This window comes from Eschscholzia californica, unplaced genomic scaffold (genome assembly GCF_041429995.1).
Source record: "Eschscholzia californica isolate CP2 unplaced genomic scaffold, dmEscCali1.0.p SCAF_5, whole genome shotgun sequence".
In the NCBI taxonomy this organism is placed as follows: Eukaryota; Viridiplantae; Streptophyta; class Magnoliopsida; order Ranunculales; family Papaveraceae; genus Eschscholzia; species Eschscholzia californica.
Window position 1 is genome coordinate 20,069,749 of NW_028238472.1, and position 23,991 is coordinate 20,093,739.

The following is a 23,991-nucleotide window of genomic DNA, read 5'->3' on the forward strand; positions in this document are numbered from 1 at the left end:
ATCGACACCATATATGAAGGTCAATGTGGATGCGTCTTTTATAAATATTAAAGAACCAGCATGAATTGGTTACATCATCCGTGATGCAGAGGCTAATTACATAATAGCGGTAGCAGACACAGTTCGAGGACAACATGCGGAAGAATGCGAAAGCTTAGCAATATTATCCAGTCTAAAAGAGGCATCGCAACTCCAAATTCAGTATGTGCACATAGAGAGTGACAATCAAGCCATAATCTCAGCGCTTAATGGTAAGGGAGGAAACCTGCATTGGCAAACCCAGAGCATCATTCATCAGATAAACGACATCAAAGATAGCTTTACAAGCATTATATTTTCGCATATATCTCGCAATTGTAACACTTATGCTGATGCTTTAGCTAAATGGGGACGTACCCATGGCCAAAAGAAAATATGGCAAGACGTCCTTTCTTTATTTTCGGATTTCTAGTAAATTGTAATAAACTTTTGTTAATGCTAGTAATTTTCATCAAAAAAAAAAGAGATAAATGGAAGAAAGAGACTTGGTTAAGAAGAAGGAGAAGAAGAAGAGTAACTCACCCAATCTTATGGTTCCTCCTAATCGATTTCTAGTTTGCAAGCTGTCTCCCTCCACGAAGAAGATGAATCTCGATCGCAAAATCGTTTTGTTTAGCTTGATTTCCAGTGCCAGCTCTATGGATATTTGGTTGTTTGGGTTAGGTTAAAATCAATTTTTCAAGGGTCAGCTCGCGGGTTGAGTTAACTTGTGGGTTAACTACTTACATTAGGTTAAGTTAAGTGGAGGGTACAATAGTATTTTTCCCATCTACTTAGGGTGAAATCGTCTTTTTATCATTTGAACAGCTATAATTAACTATTTTTTTGTAAAAAGGGAGTCCAAATTGCAACTCTGGAAAAAGGGAGTCCAAACAGCAAGTCAATTATACGAAAGGTGGTCCAAACAGCAAATCTCCCTAAATGTTTTCAAACGATGGCTAGACCATTAAAGAAGAAACTACCCTTAGTACCTGGAGGACAAAAGAAACGGAATTGCTTATTCTGGTTATATATTTGTTGTCAAAGTTAATTTAGCAAGTATCGTAGAATCCCTTCATCAGGTGTTTAAAACAGGATGAGCGGCTCAGTGGGAGCTCAAGGGAATTACATACTTGACTAAAAGGAGAAAATATCCAAGAGGGAGCAGAAGCAGATGTTATTGAAAGGGGTCGAGGTCTTCTTTTAGACACTGATTTAATTTAAGAACTTAATAATGGATATTACGTTTTTCTAGAAACATCGAATGTTTTAAACCAGTGATGAATAACTAGAGGTTTTTGAAAAACCGAAATCGTTAACATTGATACTAACAGCTAAAATGAAAAAATGCAACCCATTAACTCTGACAAAGTCACCCTTTTCAGAAAGGCATAGAGACTAGTAAACTATTGGGACTCGTAGTTGGTTATGCAGACCTATAAGTTTATCTGCAGAAGCTAACGGAAGTTACTTCAACACGTACCCTGACAACTTCATGAAGTACGGAAGCGTACAGGTCATAAAGTATAAGTCAAAATGTTTGAAATGGTTCAAACAAAATACAAATCGAAATAAAGAATCACCTTGGCAAGAAAGTTTAAGCCATCCGAATGGATTGGAGTGGTGAAAACTTGAGTCAAGAATTTGATAACCATCAAAGGAGTTGAGAAATGGCTTCCCAACTCACTCTATGGAACATATCTGATGGATGATTCGTAGGAGTCATAGAGAGAGATTGGAGAGAGAGAGATTAGTTAGAGAGAGAGAACATGAGAGAGAAGAGAGAGGAAGAAGATGAGAGAATTTTTTATTTTCTTTTTATGTTTGAAGGTCGCCGGCTGGAAAATTAGCCGGCCGGCGACCTTCGCTGGTGAAGACGATGAGGTGGCAAAGATAAGTGATGAGATGGAGGAGAGAGAGGTGATGACTAGTTAAGGGACATATAACGGTAACTGAAAACGGAGTCATCTGGGTATTTTTGATAAAGTAGGGGGCTAGACATGAAGCTGGTCATAAAGTTGGGGGCTATTTGAGAAATAACTCATAAAGTAAAAGTAGGAATGGGCTTTCATACCCTACGATAACCTTAAGAGTCTTTATGTGACCTTACGACACAAGATGTCTAATGATGGTAGTTATAATACTTATTCAGTTCATGCATTTGTTCGTGATATATCCATCAACCATGTATATTTGTAATCGTTGGAAAGTATATATAGTAATTTTTTTTATCTAGCAGTTGGGAAGTGTATCAAATTGTAAACTGACTGTTGCGTAAACGAATCTCTTATCCTCTGATATCCTTTCAATTAAGTAAATATCATTTCATTATCCAGGATCCATAAGATAAAGATTGTAGAATCTACTTACAATTTTTAATTACTAAGATAATAGTTTAAAGTAAAATTAGATTTAAAGATCCAAATATAACCATAATTTAATGTAATAAGATTGATCTCATAATTGAAAACAAACACAAGTTTGTAGTTTGAAATATGTTAAATTAACAAGCACCACAAGTTTCCTTTTCCCAGCCTACGTGTTAACCACAAATAATTCAAACTCCTTTCTTCTCCCAAGTTGCTAATGCAACTCTTGTGGTTAACTTAATAAAAAACCTAAAAGAAATGGGACCCAAAATCTTTTCTTTTTTGTCAATCTTGGATCAAAATAATACTAGATTTGTAAAGAAGTAACCTTTCAAGATACCCAAGGGGGCATGTATCTTAATTTACCCTATGAGATATGATCTTGGATTTAAATTTAAAAGTTAGTATCGTTTAAGATTTGGATTTTTATTTACCCAATAGTTAGAACATTTCCATTAGCTCTCAAATATAAAATTTGCCCCCTCAATAAGAATTTAAAATTTTAATTACTAACAAAATTTTGCCGCTTCATTCACTGTTTAAATTTCTAAAGTCAACATTCTGTTTATTTTCTTTTTCGACGTAAACTACAATAGCCATTATAAGGCATTAAACATCACGAATAGATAATACAAAGATACATCAAGATTCATAAATTGAATAAGCGTCATCCTAAAGGAGATAAAGCTCATCTAATTTATCTTTACTTCATTTATACCGGCGCTAAATAAATTTTGGGTTTCTACTTCCACAAAATCGAACTTGGGACCTCTGGGTTTCAGAGTAGATGTCTACCGTTACCTATACTTCAGTGTTCTCTAGGGTGAATAATTAGAAGCCTAAAATTTAAACAACTAGTGCCCTAACGGAATCTACCTGCAATTCATACTGGCATCTGTTTTTTCTTTGATATTTAAGGTCTTTTCATTCGTGATCTTTAGGATCTTTTTATTTGTGACCTTTAGGGTCTTTTATTTTTGCAATATTATACTGTTTTTCCTTCATGTTGTCTTTAGTTTTGTAAGTCTCATGTTGTAATTTACTTTAGTAAATCCATGTTGTACTTAAAGGAGTCAAAACTCTCAAACCATGTAATGTCTTGGATTGAATTCCTTTGTATGAATGAAAGTTCTGGTTCTACTAAAAAAAAAAGAACTCATCAAAATTCAAAATTTAAATCAATAAAAAATTTATTCTTTAACTATTTTATCCTATTTATTTTAAAATTGACGATGTATCAAATAGAGTTATTTTAGAGACTTCTATTAGAGACACAAAAAGCTCAAAGTAACTTTATTTCGAGATGTAGAAAATTGAATCTTAATTGACAATTAACAAGTAGAGTTTCCTATGTAGTGTCTGTCACATTAGAGATGCTCTTAGGTAAGCTTGTAATAAGTAAATCGAGGGTTGGAGCGATACAAGTGGTGACGTGGGCGGTTGCAATTGGCCATCCCATTTCACTTTTCACTTGGGCAGGTCAATTGGAGTCAGCCACATCACCATTTGGGTCGTGGTCGGTTCCGAAAGTAGGGCCAAGTAGCATATCTGTAAACTTAAACCTCTGTAGTCTATGCTTCAAGAATATTGCATCTTTAAAAATATTGAAGTGTCCTAAAAATGTTTCTTTTATCAAAATAGAAAGTGACAATGTCAATGTGGTTCAATCTTTACAGAACAATAGAAATGAAATACAATGGCAAACCAAAAAGAACATACAAAAAATAAAGGAAATCACGCAAAGGTTGGAATCTGTTAAGTTTTCTTATGTGAACAGGAAATTTAATCAAGTGGCAGACAGACTGGCAAAGTGGGCAAGGAAGAGGAATAGGACGCAGACATGGAGGAACATCCCTTACTTTATTTCGCATATGTACTGTAATAGAACTCTCGTTTTTTAATTTCAATTTAATATCAATTCAACAAAAAAAAAAAAAAAATACAAACAAATATTTGGGTGGGTTATTTGCTACAATTATTTAATGTAAGTTAAAATCCACTTTACTTCTCAAAAGTTAAGCTAATCAGTCCAAACAAAATATCTATATATACAGCCCCAACCATTAAGACTCCTCATAAGCTTTCACCAACAACAATACAATTAACTTGGCACCAGTCTCTCTCTCTCTCTCTCTCTCTCTCTCTCTCTCTCTCTCTCTCTCTCTATCTCTATCTCTATACCAATGGATCCTAAAAACCCTTCTTCACTTAACTGTGAACTAAGGATCATTAGAGCTAAGAACCTTGACTTCTTAACAACAGGAAGCCTCTTTGTGAGATACTGTCTTCAAAATGAAAAATCCCAAAGAATTCAACTTAACACCAAAGAGATACCAACTTCATCAACCTCTGATCCATATTGGAATGAAACAATTTCTTTAGAGTGTTCAGCAGAAGAAAATATCATCAATAAACTTAGACAACAAAGTGTAATTTTCGAACTTCGATGGAGAAGTACTAAAAGAATTGGTAAGAGCATAAGTGGATCATCTAAACTTTTAGGCAGTGGTGAGATTTCATGGATGGAAGTTTTGGAAACAAAGGAATTATCACTAGAGAAATGGGTAAATATTTCTATGAACACTAACTCAACTTTCCAAGAATCAAAACCAGCTTATTTGCAAATTGAAATGAAGATTACAGTACCCATAGTAACGGTTTCGAAAAATAGAAGAAACCCGATTTGTTTGAAGAATAGTTGGAATGAGTGTGGATGCAGAAGTGGTGGGTGTAATTGTATAGATGAGGATTTCCTTGCACTTGCAGCCTTGGAAGTATTTTAGGAGCAAGTTACATTCTCTATCATAGAGTGTTGTTTCTTTTCTTTTTCTTTTTGAAGGATATAATTGTAGAAAATATGATTTGCAATTTTTTAAGATATCTTAGTGTAAATTTTTGTTAATTTAATTCGAAAAGGTATCTAGATTATGTCTCTTAGTTTTGGTTTTAATTGACTAACACAAGTCTAGCAATTATTAAATGTGTGCCTAAGTTCCAACAAGAAACTCACTAGGCCATCATCCTATTAGCTTGAACCTCTAATATAACTAGAGGTGTTTGTAATATAGTATTTTGGGAAGCAAGTAGAGAAGAAAAATTAATTTCAACAAAAAAAAAAAAGTAGAGAAGAAAAATTAATTTCTAAGAAAAGTAATATTCAGCAAGTTATTAAAGAAAAATTGTTTTTATGTAGTAACATAAGAGCATCTCAAATAGCAAATAAAACAGTTTATAAGCATCTTGCATCCAACAAATTGATATCTAGAGTCAGTTATCCTCTTGATTTCTTTTCGATCTCATATAGATACGGTAACAACTATACCAAATTTTACCTTCAACCTTTCGCTTAATTCCATAATTATTTTTGGTGAATTATTTGGGGCATTCTAAAAAATTTCCGGGGAATAAAGACTTAGTCAATTTAGATTGACTTAGAAAGCATACTAATTTTTTGGTCCAAATATTTACTAGGATCTTCATCTTCACCTCTTCTCCACCACCACAATTTCCGGCCACGGCCAACCAGATCACTATATATTTAATCTTCTAATTCTAAAACTGGAAGGCAGTAGGCAATCTATGTTTAGTATTGAAAAGAAATTTTTGGGTTGTAAGTTTTGCTTACCAACTTTTAGGGTTTCCATTTAAAATCCCGTTATAGCTCTTCCAACCGAATGGATCTTCACTAAAAAATGAAAACGGAGGTGTAATAATAAACAAAACCCATCACTAGAAAAACTGCAAGAATTGAAACTAACCTTAATATGTTCATGGCTAAAAACCCTCTTTCATGCTCTTAATCACCGAAAGACAAAAATAAAGTTCAGTCAAAAATTTGAAATGGAAATCGATGGAATTAGGTTTAATTTACAATTCAAAATGGTGAAATCTGAACTAATATCTGAGTAATTAATAACTTAAAAATGGTTTACTTATTTCAGACAAAGATGATTAATGACCTTAACAAATCATAGATCTTTTGTTGCAAATGAAGAGAAGGTAAGAGAAAGGAGAAGGAGACTAGGAGGAAAAAAAAAAAATCAATTTTTGGACCCAAACTAAAGTTATCCCTAAGTCAATCTTGTCGACCATTGTCTCTATTCCATAAAGAATTTTTCTTATGCCCCAAAGTCGCGGCCTTATTTTTAACTGAGAACACTATAACTACTGGAGCATTCACACAAAGACAAATCATATATCACAAGATTTATGGGAGTTAGTTTATGATGAAGGGCATTAAGATGGAGGTAAAACAACAACTCAATTATTAAAAGATTTCAAGAACAAAGATGCAAAAGCATTGTAGTACATAGAACAAGGGGTTAGCAAATCGATGTTTTATATAGATTAGACGTGCAACTAAATTTGAAAAGAATATTTTTGAAAAAAGAGTTTCAAGGTTCTCAAAGTTATCAAGGTTTTGAAAAAATTATTGGTATGAAACTCAATTATTGCGGAAAGAATTTACTAATTCGATAATAAAGGAGAGTGTAAATATTCATAAATTTATTGTAAACCAATCCCATATATTAGGTGAGACGGAGTGTGGTGTTCCTCTTAAGAGGTTAAGCATCCTTCTCTAGTAAGGCCTTTTAACACCGTAAGGCTTGAAGTGCCAAAGCGGGCAGTATCATTAGCAGCCCAGAAGACGGGTCTGCTTCATCCTATAACAAAATTTTCATTTCATATCATTGAATTTATTAATGAAAGTGAATTTCGATAGAAAGTGAAGACCAAAGAAAATGGACTCTAACTAAAACAGGTAAATTTAGTGTCAAATCCATGTATCAACACCTTTGTATTAGTATGAACTCACCCCAACCCCTTTCTCATAATTGGAACTTTCTTTGGTCAATACCGGTTGTTCCTAGGGTAAAAATGTTTTTATGGAAAATTTGTGTTAAAGCCCTCCCAGTCAAGGATAGGATAGGAAAATATATTGATAATAACCGCAACTCACCGAACTGTAATGAGATAGAACTCATTGAGCACGCCATACTCCACTGTCCGCTGGCAAAAAATATTTGGTTCTATTTTGATATTATATCTGAAAATATAATATCTGTTAGAGAATGGATATTCTCTTGGGAAATTAATTCCCAAACGGCTTACACAGCTAACAAAATTCATTATGCTACTATTATGTGGAACATATGGAAGACGAGATGTGACCATTGCTTTCAACATGAAATCAATACGCTAGACAAAATTATTACTATAATTACGACTTTCCCACAAATTCAAAAATTGAACCACACAAAAACCAAAAGAGATCAAGGAAAATGGAACCCCCCTGAAACGTCCTTTTTAAAAATCAACGTGGATGCATCATTTATAGACACACAAAGTATTACTGGTATCAGTTTAATCATCCATGACAATGAATCTAAATTAGTCGAAGCTGTCTCATACACTTCAAGAAGCAGAAACCCGGAGGAAGGTGAAGCCATTGCGATTCTCAAAGGAATGCAATGGGCAGAATCTCATGAATATAAAAGAATCATTATCGAAAGTGACAACATTAATATCATAAAATATCTACAGAAAGGAAAGAATAATATTCAATGGCAATCCCAAATACATATCAATAGAATCCAAGAAATAAAAAGGAGGTTGGAAATAGTTAAATTCTCACATACAAGCAGGAACTTCAATAAAGCAGCGGCTAAGTTGGCTAAATGGGCAAGAAAGAAAAACAGATCGAAGGTTTGGAAACATGTACCTTATTTTCTTTGTAAGTTGTATTGTAATAGAACTCTAATTTCTAGCTAATAAATATATTACTTTTCAACAAAAAAAAAATAATGAAATTAGAAGCCTTTGGGATGCTATTGAAGAAAAAAATGGTTGGAATTTTTTTGTAGTAGTACCACCAAAATTGAACATTTTGCAGCAACAATTGAAGGTGTCGTTTGGCAACACTAAAATAAGTCACTTTTTTGTATATTTAAATAGAAAAGTAGAAAAGTTAGGTTGGTAACGTGAAAATTTCCGACTTCACTTAAGTTAAAATTTGACTTTCTTTTGAAGTTAATATTTTGAACTTTTGACTTTAAAGTTAGGCAACTTTTCTTCAACATATGCACGCATTTTACTTTACCAAAATTTTTTCTTTGTTTATTTTCGCTCCACCACCACAACTGAACTTCCACCACCCTGTTGTACCGCCACCACCACCAACCACCACTATACACCTCCACCACCACCACACCTCAAACCCCACCACTATCATACCTACGCCATTACCGTACGTCCACCACCGTACGGACGTACCTCCACCACCACACCTCAACCACCACCACCATCACTGTATCCCAACCACCACCACCATCACCATGACCATGGTATCCCAACCACCAACACCACTATTTGTATCTCAACCGCCACTACCACCCCCATACTTACAGCACCACCGTACCTCCACCACTATCCCCATACCTCCACCATGCTGAAGAAAATGTCCTTCTATCAAAGATGAAAAACGAGCAATTTGTCAGATAGGACAATTGATGAAGGAGATCATCAAGTTAGGAGTCGTAGTGTTTAGTTAGAAATCATCTACGATCGTCGAATTACTAAGTAATTCGCGGCTAACTTCGGTCGGATCCTACATCGGGTTACACATAAGAATGTCTATATGATCGAACGATATGACTAGAGGGATGAGACATATAATCATGAGAGAGTCCCATAAACATGTCTCATAGGCCTAAAAGAAGTTTAGGCAAAAATAGTACAAAAGATCCAAAAGAAGGGTATTTGGGTCGGGCACCAAAAGGGGTGTTTAGGAGCTTAAAAGGGCACGACCAAGCTTGGTTGTGTGGCCCTATAGGGGCCGGCCAGATCTGTCCAAGATGGGCCTCATATGGCCGGCCAAAAGAGAGGAATTGAGAAATAGAAACTAGTTTCTATTTTTCATTATTTCCTTAATCTTATTCAAAAGGGACTTTTAGGAAACCTTATTAGGGTTGGACTCTAACTAGGATTCTATATAATGTCTCTTAGGGTGTGTTTAATATAACATATTTCCATGAAAATAAAAGAATTTCCTTGGAAATAGCTATTTCCATTGTTTGAAACAACGTCTATTTCCGTAGCTTCAATTTTCTTATGAATCTATTTCTCTGAAACACTCAACTTTTAATTCCTTGCCCCCCCTTGGGAATTAGTTTCTGTGGAAGTTAAGGAAATAGTAGGGACCCGAAATAGTATTTTAATATTTCTGGATACTTGAAACTTGATAACTATTTCTATATTTTCGTTAAAACAAATCCTAATGTTTATCATCAAAGTCACTTTTTTCTACCTATAAAAACAAACTTTTTGATTCCTCCAACTTTTAAACTATTGTCTGGTCTAAAGAAGAAAAAAGAATCAATATCTCCATAACAAGGTAAGTTTTCTCTTTTCTTTTTCACTTTTTAAACCGCATGGGTCAAAATACATTACCAGGACTGCCCCAAGAAATTCACGATTAATGGGCTTACTCAGTGACCAAGCCCATGAACTAATGGCTAATGGGCCCGACCCATTTATCTTCGGGCACCCCGAAGCAACGCCAAAGTAAAGAAGAACTTCCAGCCCTGGAGGAAGAGGTCTGCCCTCCCCTCCTCACCAGGCTAAAATACGTAACCACTTCCAGCCTTGGAAGAAGAGGTCCGTCCTCACCAACAGACCTCCCTTCGCATATCCGTTGGGAGACGTTACGATCTCGAATATACCCATTAATGGGCTACAATATTCGTATTAATGCTCCAAACGTTACTCCATTGAAGGCGACAACTCACGACAGGTAACGGCCGACCACAAACACTATAAAAGGACCAAGAGGAAGATGATACGGATCATCGGGGGATCGCCGAACATACCCATGCATACTCCACTGATATCACTATCAAGCACTCCAATATCATCTGATCCGGGCAAACACATCGAGTACATACTCAACATCGTCATCGAATTCCCGACTAACACACTCGATCATCTGACAACCAAGGAAGGTCGACCATTACTTTCTCTGTCTCTTGGGCGACCAGATAACCAAAGAAGGTCGACCATTACTTTCTCTCTCTAGGGCGACCTGACAACCAAGGAAAGGCGATATACCATTATCTCTCCTGACGAATCAAGTATGCAGACTATTTTATCTCTCCTGGAGGTCAGACTTTCCTTATCTCACCCACGTGAAAATTTACAAGGTCAGGTCCTTAAAGCTTCCCACTTATTTACGCTACATACCCTTGGATGGGGCAAACCACTCCAGGGCTGCTTCACTCAAGGACAGACATCATAGGCCATCATATTCTTTCTCCAATCAAGTCAGTCATCCGTAGAGAGCGAGCTCCGGCCACTCTACGAGCCGTGCCTAAGCTCCGACCATTATCCAACCAACGATAACATTCCAAGGATATCACTCTCTTACATATTACTTCTCTTGCAAGCTTACTGACTTGACCGTCGGAGCCCCCTTAGGCCGGCACCATCTCGGTGTCCCCTAAGACCTCACGGTCACGTGTGTTGTTGTCTCTTTTGTCACTGGTTGAGCCCAAAGACGTCGTCGGTGCCCGCAAAAATATTAACAGGTGGAGGTTCGACGTCCGGTCAACGACCCGGTCCTGCTGACTTCTTGACCCGCGATTTCTTACCCTCATAATTTGGCGCTAGAAGGAGGGGGCCGACTACTAATTATTGAGTTTATCCTAATGGCACAAGAGATGACTAACAGTCCACTCGACGTAGCATCCCAACTCGCAATGCTAACAGCTGAAATACTAGAGAACACGCAACGATACAGAGCTTTGGAAGAGGAGAACATCTTGGTCAGAGTCGAGAATCAATTGTTGCAGGAAAAAATCACGGAGCTGTCTGTAACCGTACCACCTCGAAGACCAGTTGCTCCTAGGCAGACAAAGCCGAATTCCGAAGATCGAGCTGAAAGGACTACCGAAGCAGGAGACGTACTTAACCAACCAATCCTTCGCTCGACAGCTCCGGCGCAGTCAACCAGGACGGAAGTAGGCGGTACCTCAACCCGACCTGGATGACAACCAACATCCTACAACGCAGACCACGGCTGCACCTTACTCCTCCGCTCTTCCGTATTTACATACTGTGCCTATGTTACAGGCTAATGGGACTTACATCCCTACAAATCCGTACTCCCCTAGAGATGATTTTCTAGAGCAGAGCTTGGCAAAAAGGCTAGTAGACCTAGAGGCTTTACTTACACGCATACCTGGGGTTCCAACTCCATATAAAAAGTGTCTGCCCTAAAGTTATGCTGACTCACCATTTGTAGATGCCATACCTCTCGTTGAAATGCGCAGGAAGTTCTCCTTCCCAAGTATGAAGATGTACGATGGTACGTCTGACCCTGTTGACCACATTGCTTCTTACAAGCAGCGAATGTTTACTGCTGCTATACCTAGAGACTTAAGGGAGGCCTGCATGTGTAAGAGCTTCGGCTCTAGCCTCATTGGCCCAGCTCTACAGTGGTATACTAATCTTCCTAACAATTGTATCTCGTCTTTCGCTCAACTAACCGATACTTTTGTTGAGCAGTTCGCCAGTAGCAAGAAGATAGAGAAATTATCTAGCGACCTATACCGAATACAACAAAGGAGCCTCTTCGAGAGTACGTGAGAAGATTCAACAGGAAGAAGGTGTCGATTCCGTATTGCAACACTGAGACTCCTACATGACGGAGAGTTGTACAAAGAGCTTACCAAGTTCAACTGTACGACCCTTGATGACGTACTATCCAGAGCTTGGCTGGAGATAAGGTGGGAAGAAGACAAGACCCACCAAAGCAAAGGATATTCCTATGACGGTCAGCCTAGCGATCGACGACCCAAGAGAGCTGATCGGAGGCAAGAACACCGAGGCAACAGGGACCCATACCCACCAAGACGCCCGAATTTGAGGGAGAATAGGAGACCTCTAGATCTTCCATCCAGACGACCTGAGGAGAAGGTCCATGCTGCACCCAGGGCAAGACTCCCAAAGTACAACCTCAATGTCCAACCCAGCGAGGTAATAGCCGTAATGAAAGGTAAGGGCAACACCGTGAGATGGCCAGGTAAGACAAAACTCCAAGCGACAAAAGGGACAACTCCAAGTGGTGTGAGTTTATTCAGATCACGGACATACTATTGGAGATTGTATAGCCCTACGATTGGAGGTAGCAGAGCTCCTAAAAAGAGGGTACCTCACGGACCTACTAACAGACAAAGGAAAGAAGATGCTAGCACTTAGGGACGAACAAATAAAGGAGCCAGAGCTGCCAATCCCAACAAAGACATGCTCGATGATCACTGGAGGTTCGGAAGTAAGCGGAGTCAGCCATTCAGCCGCCAAGAGGAGCGCAAGGATAACTCATAGCCCTGCAACACGCTCAACAGATGCTCCAACACCAACTTGTACTGATCAGATCATCAGCTTCGTAGACAACGAAGTCACAGGGCTCGTCAACCCTCACCATGACGCTCTCGTCCTATCTCTTACAATTGCTAACGTTCTGGTAAAAAGAATTTTAATTGATAATGGATCATCCGCTAATGTACTGTTTCCACATGCTTTACAGGGTATGGGCTTAGACGAGACAAGCATATGTCGTCAATCGACTGTACTCATTGGCTTTAGTGGTGAACAGAAGCAGACCTTGGGTGAAGTGTCTCTACCTGTCTATGCTGGAGGACTCAACCTGCCAACCACATTTGTCATACTGGACTGCCCATCTGCGTACAACATGATTCTAGGTAGGCCATGGATACACGCTATGCGAGCAGTACCGTCGACATTTTACCAGGTAGTTCGATTCCCTACACCTTGGGGAGTCAGGGAGATTAAAGAAGACCAAGGGGCCTTTCGTAATTGTTATAAGAATACAATGAAATCTCCCAAGACCCCTTTATAGCAATTACAGACTAAGAAGCCACATAGTACTGACCCTGCCCAACCTAGCATAGAGGAGCTAGATGAGGTACAAATCCATCCAGACTACCCTGACCATAAAGTACAGGTAGGGTCTAATTTAAGTCCTACTCTTAGAAAAGAGTTGATAGACTTCCTCACTACACAACACGACTGTTTTGCTTGGTCACGCGCCGACATGACAGGCATAGACCCGTCCATTACAACACACAGACTGCGAGTTGACCCAGACCACCCGCCTGTTCGCCAAAAGAGGCGAAGGTTTGCACCTGAACGTAACAAGGTAATAAACGAGGAACTAGAAAAGTTACTAGACATAGGGTCTGTCAGGGAAGTCCATTACCCTGACTGGTTAGCCAATGTGGTGGTCATAAAGAAGAAAAATGGGAAATGGAGGGTGTGCATCGACTTCACCGATCTGAACAAGGCATGCCCAAAAGACTCATTCCCTTTACCTCACATAGATATGCTAGTAGATGCAACTGCGGGCCACGAGCTTCTCAACTTCATGGATGCCTTCTCAGAGTACAATCAAATTCTTATGCACCCCGAAGATCAAGAAAAAAACCTCTTTCATAATAGAGAGGGGTATTTTTTGTTATAAAGTTATGCCGTTCGGACGAAAGAATGCAGGAGCTACTTATCAAAGATTAGTGAACAAGATGTTTGCCAACATGCTTGGCGACACGATGGAGGTATATATAGATGATATGCTGGTCAAATCCTTGGAAGCTGCGCAACACATCAACCACTTGCAGTAGGCCTTTGAGGTCCTAAAAAGGTACAACATGAAGTTAAATCTGAACAAATGTTCGTTCGGTGTATCTTCAGGGAAATTCCTAGGATATGTAGTCACATATAGAGGGATCGACGCCAATCCTGACCAGATACAATCGGTAATAAACATCCCTTCTCCCAAATGTGTGAAAGACGTGCAAAAGTTAGTAGGAAGGGTAGCAGCCCTGAGCCGATTCATTTCTCGGTTGTCCGAGAAGTGTCATCTCTTCTTTGCTACTCTAAAGAAACCCAAAGACTTCAATTGAACACCGACATGCGAGGATGCGCTTCAACAACTAAAACAGTACCTCACTTCACCTCAATTACTTTCAAAACCTAAGTCAGGTGAGCACCTTTACATTTATTTAGCAGTATCTGAAACAGCTGTCAGTGCTGTCTTGGTAAGAGTAGAGGACTGTAAGCAACTCCCAGTTTACGACGTCAGCAAGTCTTTACTTGATGCTGAGACTCGGTACAGTCAACTAGAAAAGCTGGCATTAGCTCTGGTGACAGCCGTTAGAAAGTTGAGACCGTACTTCTAATGTCATTCTATTGTGGTCGTCACTGCCTTCCCGATGAAGAATGTCTTGCACAAGCCAGACATGTCTGGACGCTTGACTAAGTGGGTTGTCGAACTCAGTGAGCACGACATCACGTACCAACCAAGGATGGTGATCAAATCCCAAGTATTAGCTGACTTCATTGCCGATTTTACTCTTGACTCTCTAGCGCAGGCCCAAAAAGAATTGTTCTGGCTCACTGAGCCAGACCCTCAAAAGTGGACTTTGTCCGTGGATGGGTCAAGTAATATGAACGGAGCTGGTCTTGGTGTCATCCTGACCTCCCCACAGGAGGACATAGTCCAGCAAGCAATCAGGTGCGAATTTAAGGCAACTAACAATAAGGCAGAGTACAAAGCTTTGATTGCAGGTGTGACCTTGGCCAAAGACTCGGGGATCCAGAACCTTGATGTAAGGTCCGACTCCCAGTTGGTGGTCAACCAATTTCAAGGTACGTATCAAGCTAAAGATGCCAGGATGATAGCCTACTTGGACCATGTCAAGGAAATACAAAAATATTTCCACGAGATAAAGTATGAGCATGTACCCAGAGCTGAAATGGGCATGTAGATGTTTTGGCAAACCTTGGCTCATCCATACAGACCAAAATAGCTCAGGACATACCCCTGATCTTGCTCCAATGGCCCGCCGTTTGGAAGAGCCCGCAACCAGAAGTAGCAGCCACAGACATAGACGACACTTGGATGACACCTGTCATAAAGTACGTGACATATGACGAACTTCCGTCGGACAAAAACGAAGCCAGAAAATTAAAGACAAGAAAATTTGCTACCCGACGGATACCTTACCTTGATTGGTAGTCCCGCTTAACGTGCCCGCCTCGATTAGAAAATTTGCGTCAGAAGATCCCAACAAGTAACCGACATTTACTAGGTCGGTAGGACGATAAATCATTCATCGAAGCCGAGGCCTACCACCAAATAAAAGACAAAGAGGTCATGAGTTTTGCGAGGAAGCATATAATTTGCAGGTTTGGAGTGCTTAAAGAGATAGTCACCGACAATGAATCTCAATTCATTAGCTTCGCCTTTCAAGACTTTTGCAAAGACTGGGGTATAAAGCTCAGCTTCTCAACCCCAAGGTATCCTCAGTATAAAGCTCAGCTTCTCAACCCCAAGGTATCCTCAGTATAAAGCTCAGCTTCTCAACCCCAAGGTATCCTCAAGCCAACGGCCAGGCCGAATCCTCTAACAAAACTATCATGAATTCTCTAAAAAATAAACTAGAAAAAGCTAAAGGAGCGTGGGAAGATCAACTACCAGCGGTACTATGGGCTTATCGAACAACTGTGCGGACGCCGACAGGTGAAACCCCTTTCTCATTAGCTTATGGTTTTTAAGCTGTGATTCCAGCTGAAACAGGAGTCCCTACCGCACGGTATCAGTGGACCGAAGAAGAAAGCAATTGAGTCGAGCTTAACCACAACCTCGACACGATTGACGAGCTAAGAGACGGAGTGGCAATTAGAAACGCCGTCTACCAACAGAGAGCAGCCTCTCACTATAACAAAAATGTCTGAATCAGATCCTTCAAAGTTGGGGATGGGGTACTTGGAAAGGTCTTTCAGAACACCAAGCAGGCAGGAGCAGTCAAACTAGCTCCCACTTAAGAAGGGCCTTATCTCGTCACCCAAGTAGTGGGACAAGGAGCATACAAGCTCCGCTCAGAAGAAGGTCTCGACATCAACAACAGTTGGAATGCAAGACACCTAAAACGGTACTATTTCTAACCAAATTTCACTAAGTTATCATTTATCTTTTATATCACCTACTGACTTGGGCGTCGGAGGGTCGATGGCTATGCCATCGACCTTCCCCCCACTGAGGGGTGTATAGGCAAACCAAGCTTCGACTAGGGGACAAACGGAAGGAAACAACGACAACTTTGCCAAGAAAAAGTCGACGACATCACTTTATCTCTCCAAGAGACAAACAAGGATAAAGCACAACTCCACATCTGCCCCACTTGAAGATAACCAGCTCTGCAAGACAGCTCTGCACTGCTTCAGACCCTAAACTCTACCGAAAGTCAGACCAACTCTGTAAGCCAGCTCCGCACTGCTTCAGAGCCTAAACTCTGCCGAAAGTCAGCCCAACTCTACAAGCCAGCTCCGTACTGCTTCAGGCCTAAAGTCTGCCAAAAGTCGGCCCCGTTTTGCAAGCCAGCTCCGCGCTGCTTCAGACTTCAGTTCTACTCACGTCTGCACATGTAAAAGTCTTGTTGAGAAACGATATTTACTAAAACGACACTGCTCGTAGCACATGAATATTTCTCTTGTAATACAACATTATTTCAAATACAATGATGTTTCAATTTAAGTCATATTTTGTCTATGCAAAGCAGACTAAGGGCTTCAACGCCACGAAACTTAGTCTAACCCTAGACATTCTCAAGCTCTAAGCTCAGACTAAGGGGACAAACGGACAGTGCACCGTCCTTCACGGATTTCAAATGCTTCACGACACTCAACATACGCTGACTCGAGCATTCAAACAAAGCAAGCCACGCTTTGCAAAAACACTCCAAGCTTTGGCTATGCCAAACACAATGCAGGTATAATATAAACTATCTATAAAGGGTAATACCCTTACCCTTATGGATAAAAGAGGCAAACAATATAAATTAGCTATAAAGGGTAATACCCTTACCCTTATGAATAAGAGGCATTCATCAGCGGAGCTACACCGGCATAACAACTAAGTCCACATCAAGAGCATTCGGCAAACTCTCATTGCTTTGAAACGACAAGCTTTCCCGTGCTTCGATCAACACACCAGCTCCGCCTCATTAAAAGTCTACGGTCAAAAGCACTCGGCGTATAAGCTTTGCCTTGATCTGTAGCCCTGCTTTGCAAGCCTTCCTTGATTACAGCAGGCTTCATCAAAAGTCTACGATCGATAAGCACTCGGCTTTTAAGCCATGCCTCAGTCAGTGGCCCTACTCTACAATCCTGCCTCGATTTGAGTAACTTCCACTAAGTCTGCGTCAAGTGCACTCGGCGTATAAGCCTTGCCTTGATTGACAGCCATGCATCACCTGCCTCGCCAATAGCACTAGGTCCACCTTACCAGGAGCTCTGGATCTGCCTCATTAACAAATTTAGGTCAGGACTACAGGCAGACATCCTGCCTTGATCGGTAGTCCTACCCTCTCGTCAAGTGCATATAAGACCTGCCTTGACAACATCACGTGCCTCGCCAAGAGCACTAGGTCCTCCTCGCCAGGAACTCCGGATCTGCCTCATTAAAAATTTACATAGGACCACCTGACAACGCCCTTGTCTCGATTGACAGTCCTACCTCATGAGCCAACCTCATTAAAGTATATGTCAAGACTACCCGGTAAATACCTTGCCTGGATATGTAGTTTAGCCTCATGAGCCCGCCTCATGAGTCTTGTTTCATGGGACTGTCTCATCAAAAATTTATGTCAGGACTGCCTTGACTGACAGTCCTACCTCATGAGCCCGCCTCATTAAAATATATGTCAGGACTACCCGGTAAATATCTTGCATGGATATGTAGTCCTGCCTCGTGAGCCGGCCTCATGAGCCTGGATATGTAGTCCTGCCTCATGAGCCTGCCTCATTAAAAAATATATGTTAGGACTACTCGATAAATACCTTGCCTAGATTTATAGTCCTGCTTCATGAGCCTATCTCATTATACCTATTAATGTCCTGGTACATAGCTTCCCTCGATTTATAGTCCTGCTTCCTGAGTCTGTCTCATTAAAAAAATTTATGACTACTCGGTAAATACCTTGCCTGGATTTTTAGTCCTGCTTCATGAGCCTGTCTCATCCAAAATTTATGTCAGGACTACAAGGCAAACACCTTGATTAATAGTCATATCCCACCTCATTAAAAATATTTTTATAAGGACTACATGGCACATACTTTGTCCTGATCGATAGTCCCACCATTTTTATGAGCCCGCCTCATTAAGATCTTATGTCAGGGCTACCCGACGGATACCTTACCTTGATTGGTAGTCCCGCTTAACGAGCCCGCCTCGATTAGAAAATTTGCGTCAGAAGATCCCAACAAGTAACCGACATTTACTAGGTCGGTAGGACGATAAATCATTCATCCCAAGAAACGACATTACTCGGTGTATATATATATATATATATATATTTAAAGTAAATAATATCGGGGAACATTCGAACTCATGTGGTATGTACCCTCCTTTTATTTTTGGTATGTATACTTTTAATAATAATATGCATGATGCACATATGGGTTACGTACCTTATAATTAAACAATAAAAAGGGAAGTTCCAAAACTAAATACACATTAAAAAGGACATGGACACTTTAAAATAAAAAAATATGTACACATATAACTTTTTTTTTTTTTTTTTTTTTTTTTTGGAAGTCAGACTACGATCTACGTCTGTCGATACATTTGGCACTTGATACATCATAGATGTGATAAGCTCGATAACAGCCCACTCAAACACTAACAGGACCGGGCCTATAGCCCAACTAGAACATGCCCTAAAGGACAACAACATTATTTACACCCTAATAATTCCAATTCAAATAACCAAAGATTCCACCTTCTCTGGGATTCGAACCTGGGACCTCCAGGGCTTTCTGGAGTTTATGTCAACACCTTGGAACCACTTGGGCTACCAACTGTTGACTGTACACATATAACTACACATGTAAGTTCAACAAAAAAAAAACTACACATGTATGCATGCATAACACTATCAAGTGGGGTCTACCAAAAGCACGCATACATGTAATTTATAAAGATATGTACAACCCAAGTGGGGTGGTAGGCAAGCAACCTGACTTTGTCAATTTGCTTGCTCACCCTTACATTCACAAATGAAATGGGCCCACACATAGGCAAGCAACCTGACTTTGTCAGTTTGCTTGCTCACCCTTACATTCTCAAATGTAATGGGCCCACACATAGGCAAGCCACCTGACTTTGTCAGTTTGCTTGCTCACACTTACATTTAGGGTCCGTTTGATACGTTAGAATGTGGGGGTAAGAAAATCGATTTCTTTCTCGTGGGTAAGAAAATCGATTTCTTTCTCGTGGGTAAGAAAGTCAAGATTTTCTTACCCAAAGTATATTTTTTTGTGTTTGATAAGGTAGGAAATAATTTGAAATAAATTCTAAGGGCACTCGAATATATTACAATAGGCAGCCATGTTTTTGCATGTAACTGGGCGCCTACTACAAAATACTCGGGGTGCCTATAGTCTTCCCCAATTATATCCCTCTTCCCCGTTCTATCTCTCTCGCTCCCAATTCTATCTCTTTCCAAATTAAAAAAACAAATCAACAAGCTTTCCATCATCAGCAAGCTTTCCATCAATTTAGATTACGAGATTAGGGTTATAAGAAGAAATTAGAGTTACAACATCAACTTGTTTCCAATTTTATCTCTATTGAGTATTGATGTTGTGTTGTTCATGGGAAACAATCAGATTTTCAGGAATTAGGGTTTTTTCATGTTCAAACAAATTGGGTGAGGATTTTAATAGATGAGGTCAAACTAAGAAAGAACATACAGTTCCATTTGCTTCAAACATCAAGCTTCATCAAACAACCGACTTCATAGAGGTTCAAAATTAAACTTCAAACAATCGATTTCATGAAGGTTTAACATCCAACTCCAACAAAAAATCGATTTCATGCATGAAGGTTCAACATCAACCTTCAACAAACAATCGATTTCATCAAGCTTCACAAACAATCGATTTCATCAAGCTTCAACGAACAATCGATTTCATCAAGATTCAACATCAAACTTCTACATATTCCTGGTTCAACACTTTTGATGAAACTTCAACATCCTTAAGGATCATGGAAGCAGTACGATTTGCTTCAACCGATCGATTTTCAATTTGTGTTTACGTTTTTTATGATTTGTGTTTTCAATTTAGGATTAGAGAGATAGAGAATAGATTCACTGATGGACTTACGGCATAAGTGAGGAGAGAGAGCGCGTCATGAACAGTGAGTGGGTGAGAAATCAATTTGACCATCTAATAGGTGGGAAAAAAATTTAGTCCATTTTCACACTTTTCTTTGCTCAAGAAATCGTTTTTCTTACTCACAATGGACAATCAAACAGCGGAAAATCGATTTTCTTACCCACTTTATAGGCGTATCAAACAGACCCTTACAAATGTAATGGACCCGCACGTAGGAAGTCAGTTTGTTTGCTCGCCCACTATAATAGTCAGTTTGCTCGCCCACTATAATAGTCAGTTTGCTGGCTAACCCATTGCATTGGGTTTCAATCAAAGGGCACGTTGTACTTCCTCTAGTTCCATCAACACATGTTCCGGGTACACTAGCAGGTAACACCTTTCGCGAATGTTCTTCACGGCATCGTTTGCATTGGTCAGCTTATGCTTGTTCTATCAGTACATTGACGAGAAGCCTCTGTTAAAACACGTCTAGTTACCTTAACTTATTTTTGTCAAGTGACACGTCTTTTAGTAATCGAAAATTTCATGTTTTGTCACTTCATTTCGAAACAATGATCGTATTTTTCAGACGGGTAATTCTTATATTGCAAATTATTTTATTTTTGCAGATTACTTTCTCTGGTCCATTTTCTATAGGACTTCAACAGCAAAAACCAGATCAATCCGACGCTATCTTACCAACCCACGAACACCGAGCTAACTCATTAAACGCGACACCACTCACAGACAAGTCCCCATGGGACACGAACTCAACTACAAATGCAGCAAAACCGAGCTGCGAATTGGCCATGTGACTTCAAACTACTCTCTAAGTTTCCGCACTCCGTCAACTTAGAGAGTAGGGGGACAAATTGTATGGGCCAAAACACGTCACCAGGACTGCCCCAAGAAATTCACGATTAATGGGCTTACTCAGTGACCAAGCCCATGAACTAATGAAAAATGGGCCCGACCCATTTATCTTCGGGCACCCCGAAGCAACGCCAAAGTAAAGAAGCACTTCCAGCCCTGGAGGAAGAGGTCCGCCCTCGCCTCCTCACCAGGCTAATATACGTAACCACTTCCAGCCCTGGAAGAAGAGGTCCAGCCTCACCAACAGACCTCCCTTCGCATATCCATAGGGAGACGTTACGATCCCGAATATACCCGTTAACAGACTACAATATTTGTATTAATGGTGACAGCTCCAAACGTTACCCCATTGAAGGCGACAGCTCACGACAGGTAACGGCCGACCACAAACCCTATAAAAGAACCAAGAGGATGATGATACGGATCATCGGGGGATCGCCGAACATACCCATACTCCACTGATATTACTATCAAACACTCCAATATCATCTAATTTCAGGCAAACACATCGAGTACAGACTCAACATCGTCATCGAATTCCCGACTAACACACTCGATCATCTGACAACCATGGAAGGTCAACCATTACTTTCTTTCTCTCTTGGGGGACTAGATAACCAAGGAAGGTCGACCTTTACTTTCTCTCTCTAGGGCGACCTGACAACCAAGGAAGGGGGACCTACCATTATCTCTCCTAAGAATCAAGTAGGCAGGCTATTTTATCTCTCCTGGAGGTCAAGCTCTCCTTATCTATCCCACGTGAAAATTTACACGGTCAGGTCCTCAAAGCTTCCCACTCATTTACGCTACATACCCTTGGATGAGGAAAACCACTCCAGGGCTGCTTCACTCAAGGACAGACATCATAAGTCGTCATATTCTTTCTCCAGTCAAGTCAGTCATCCGTAGTGAGCGAGCTCCGGCCACTCTACGAGCCGTGTCTAAACTCTGACCATTATCCAACCAACGATAACATTCCAAGGATATCACTCTCTTACATATTACTTCTCTTGCAAGCTTATTGACTTGACCGTCGGAGCCCCCTTAGGCCGGCACCATCCTGGTGTCCCCTAAGACCTCACGGTCACGTGTGTTGTTTTGTCACAGGTTGAGCCCAAAGACGTCGTCGGTGCCCGCAAAAATATTAACACATGGAGGTTCGACGTCCGGTCAAAGACCCGGTCCAGCTGACTTCTTGACCCGCGATTTCTTACCCTCACATAAACCATCTCTATTTTTTACTACTAATATCAACATCTCACTAGTCATTGCTTACACAAAAAAGGAAGAATCAAAAGTTTTTTCATAGATTTATTTATGTTTTTACTATACTTAAAACCGAAAGAGTTGAACCTACATACTAGAAATAGAGATGGATGGTAGTAGTATAGCTTATTGACTAAAATTTAGAGAGGAAGAGATGGACAGTAGTACTAGTAGTACAGGTAGTACTATAGCTTCATATAGATTAAAATTGAGAGAGAGAGAGAGAGAGAGAGAGATAGTACTACTTGGCGGTTGATTACTCAAGAATGATCAAAAGTGGATCCTAAAGTTTGATTACTTGAGACCCATGGATGGCCCAATACTTCTTATCCCTGTCGGAAGGAAGAAGATTGGGTTGGTTAAGGATGACCTTGCGTTTAATTTTGTCGAAGGATATTGATATTTTATTGACTTTGCTAGATTAGTGTTTATTTACTTTACATAAATTCTGACTTCAGATTTATACTTTTAGTAATAATTAGGTTTGATTTTATTGACTTATATATGTTAAGTTATTTTTGTCGAAGGATATTGATATTTTATTGACTTTGCTAGATTAGTGTTTATTGACTTAACATAAATTTTGACTTCAGATTTATATTTTTAGTAATAATTAGGTTTGATTTTATTGATTTATATATGTTAAGTTATTATTTTTAAATATTAATCAATGTTTTTGTTCTTTTTCTTGAAAATAATATGGAAATATTATAATCATTTCTATGGAAATAAGTTGTCAACCAAACAACAGAATTGTGCAATTCCACGAAATAACGAATGACAACCAAACGAAGGAATTTTTATTTCCATAAAATATGTTCCGTGGAAAACTTTCCATGGAAACTCTTCTATTTCCATGGAATTGTTTCCCTAATATCAAACACAACCTTGGGGACTTGAATAAGGTGTGGAAAAATTCTCAAGGAGCTATCTTCTCTACAACATCAAGTAGAGAAAGAAAGAGAAATCATTCCCAACTATCTATCTAGTCTTAAAGAAGAAGTATTCTTCTAATGAAACCACCATTGGTGTTCTAGCTAGCAACAAGGTGGGAGATCAAATTGATCATTCGGGTGTCTTGAGTAGAGGAGCAACACTTGGAGCTCTTGGTCTTCACATTCGATTGGAAAGGTTCGAGGGAAATTTAGCGATTAAGGTAATCTCTAACTCTTAGTTAATTATTAGCTTATGCATGTGATCCTAGGAATACTAGTGTTAGACATTAGATGTCTGA

General features: G+C 39.7%; 1 protein-coding gene across 1 annotated transcript; it reads left to right on the forward strand.

Annotated features, from left to right (window-relative positions):
- The first annotated feature begins 4,466 nt into the window (after nucleotides 1–4,466).
- Nucleotides 4,467–5,315, forward strand: LOC147537723 (uncharacterized). The gene has a single exon (XM_086641848.1). It carries the CDS (start codon nucleotides 4,571–4,573, stop codon nucleotides 5,168–5,170), a length of 600 nt encoding a protein of 199 aa, XP_086497974.1. The 5' UTR covers nucleotides 4,467–4,570; the 3' UTR covers nucleotides 5,171–5,315.
- The last annotated feature ends 18,676 nt before the right edge of the window (nucleotides 5,316–23,991 follow it).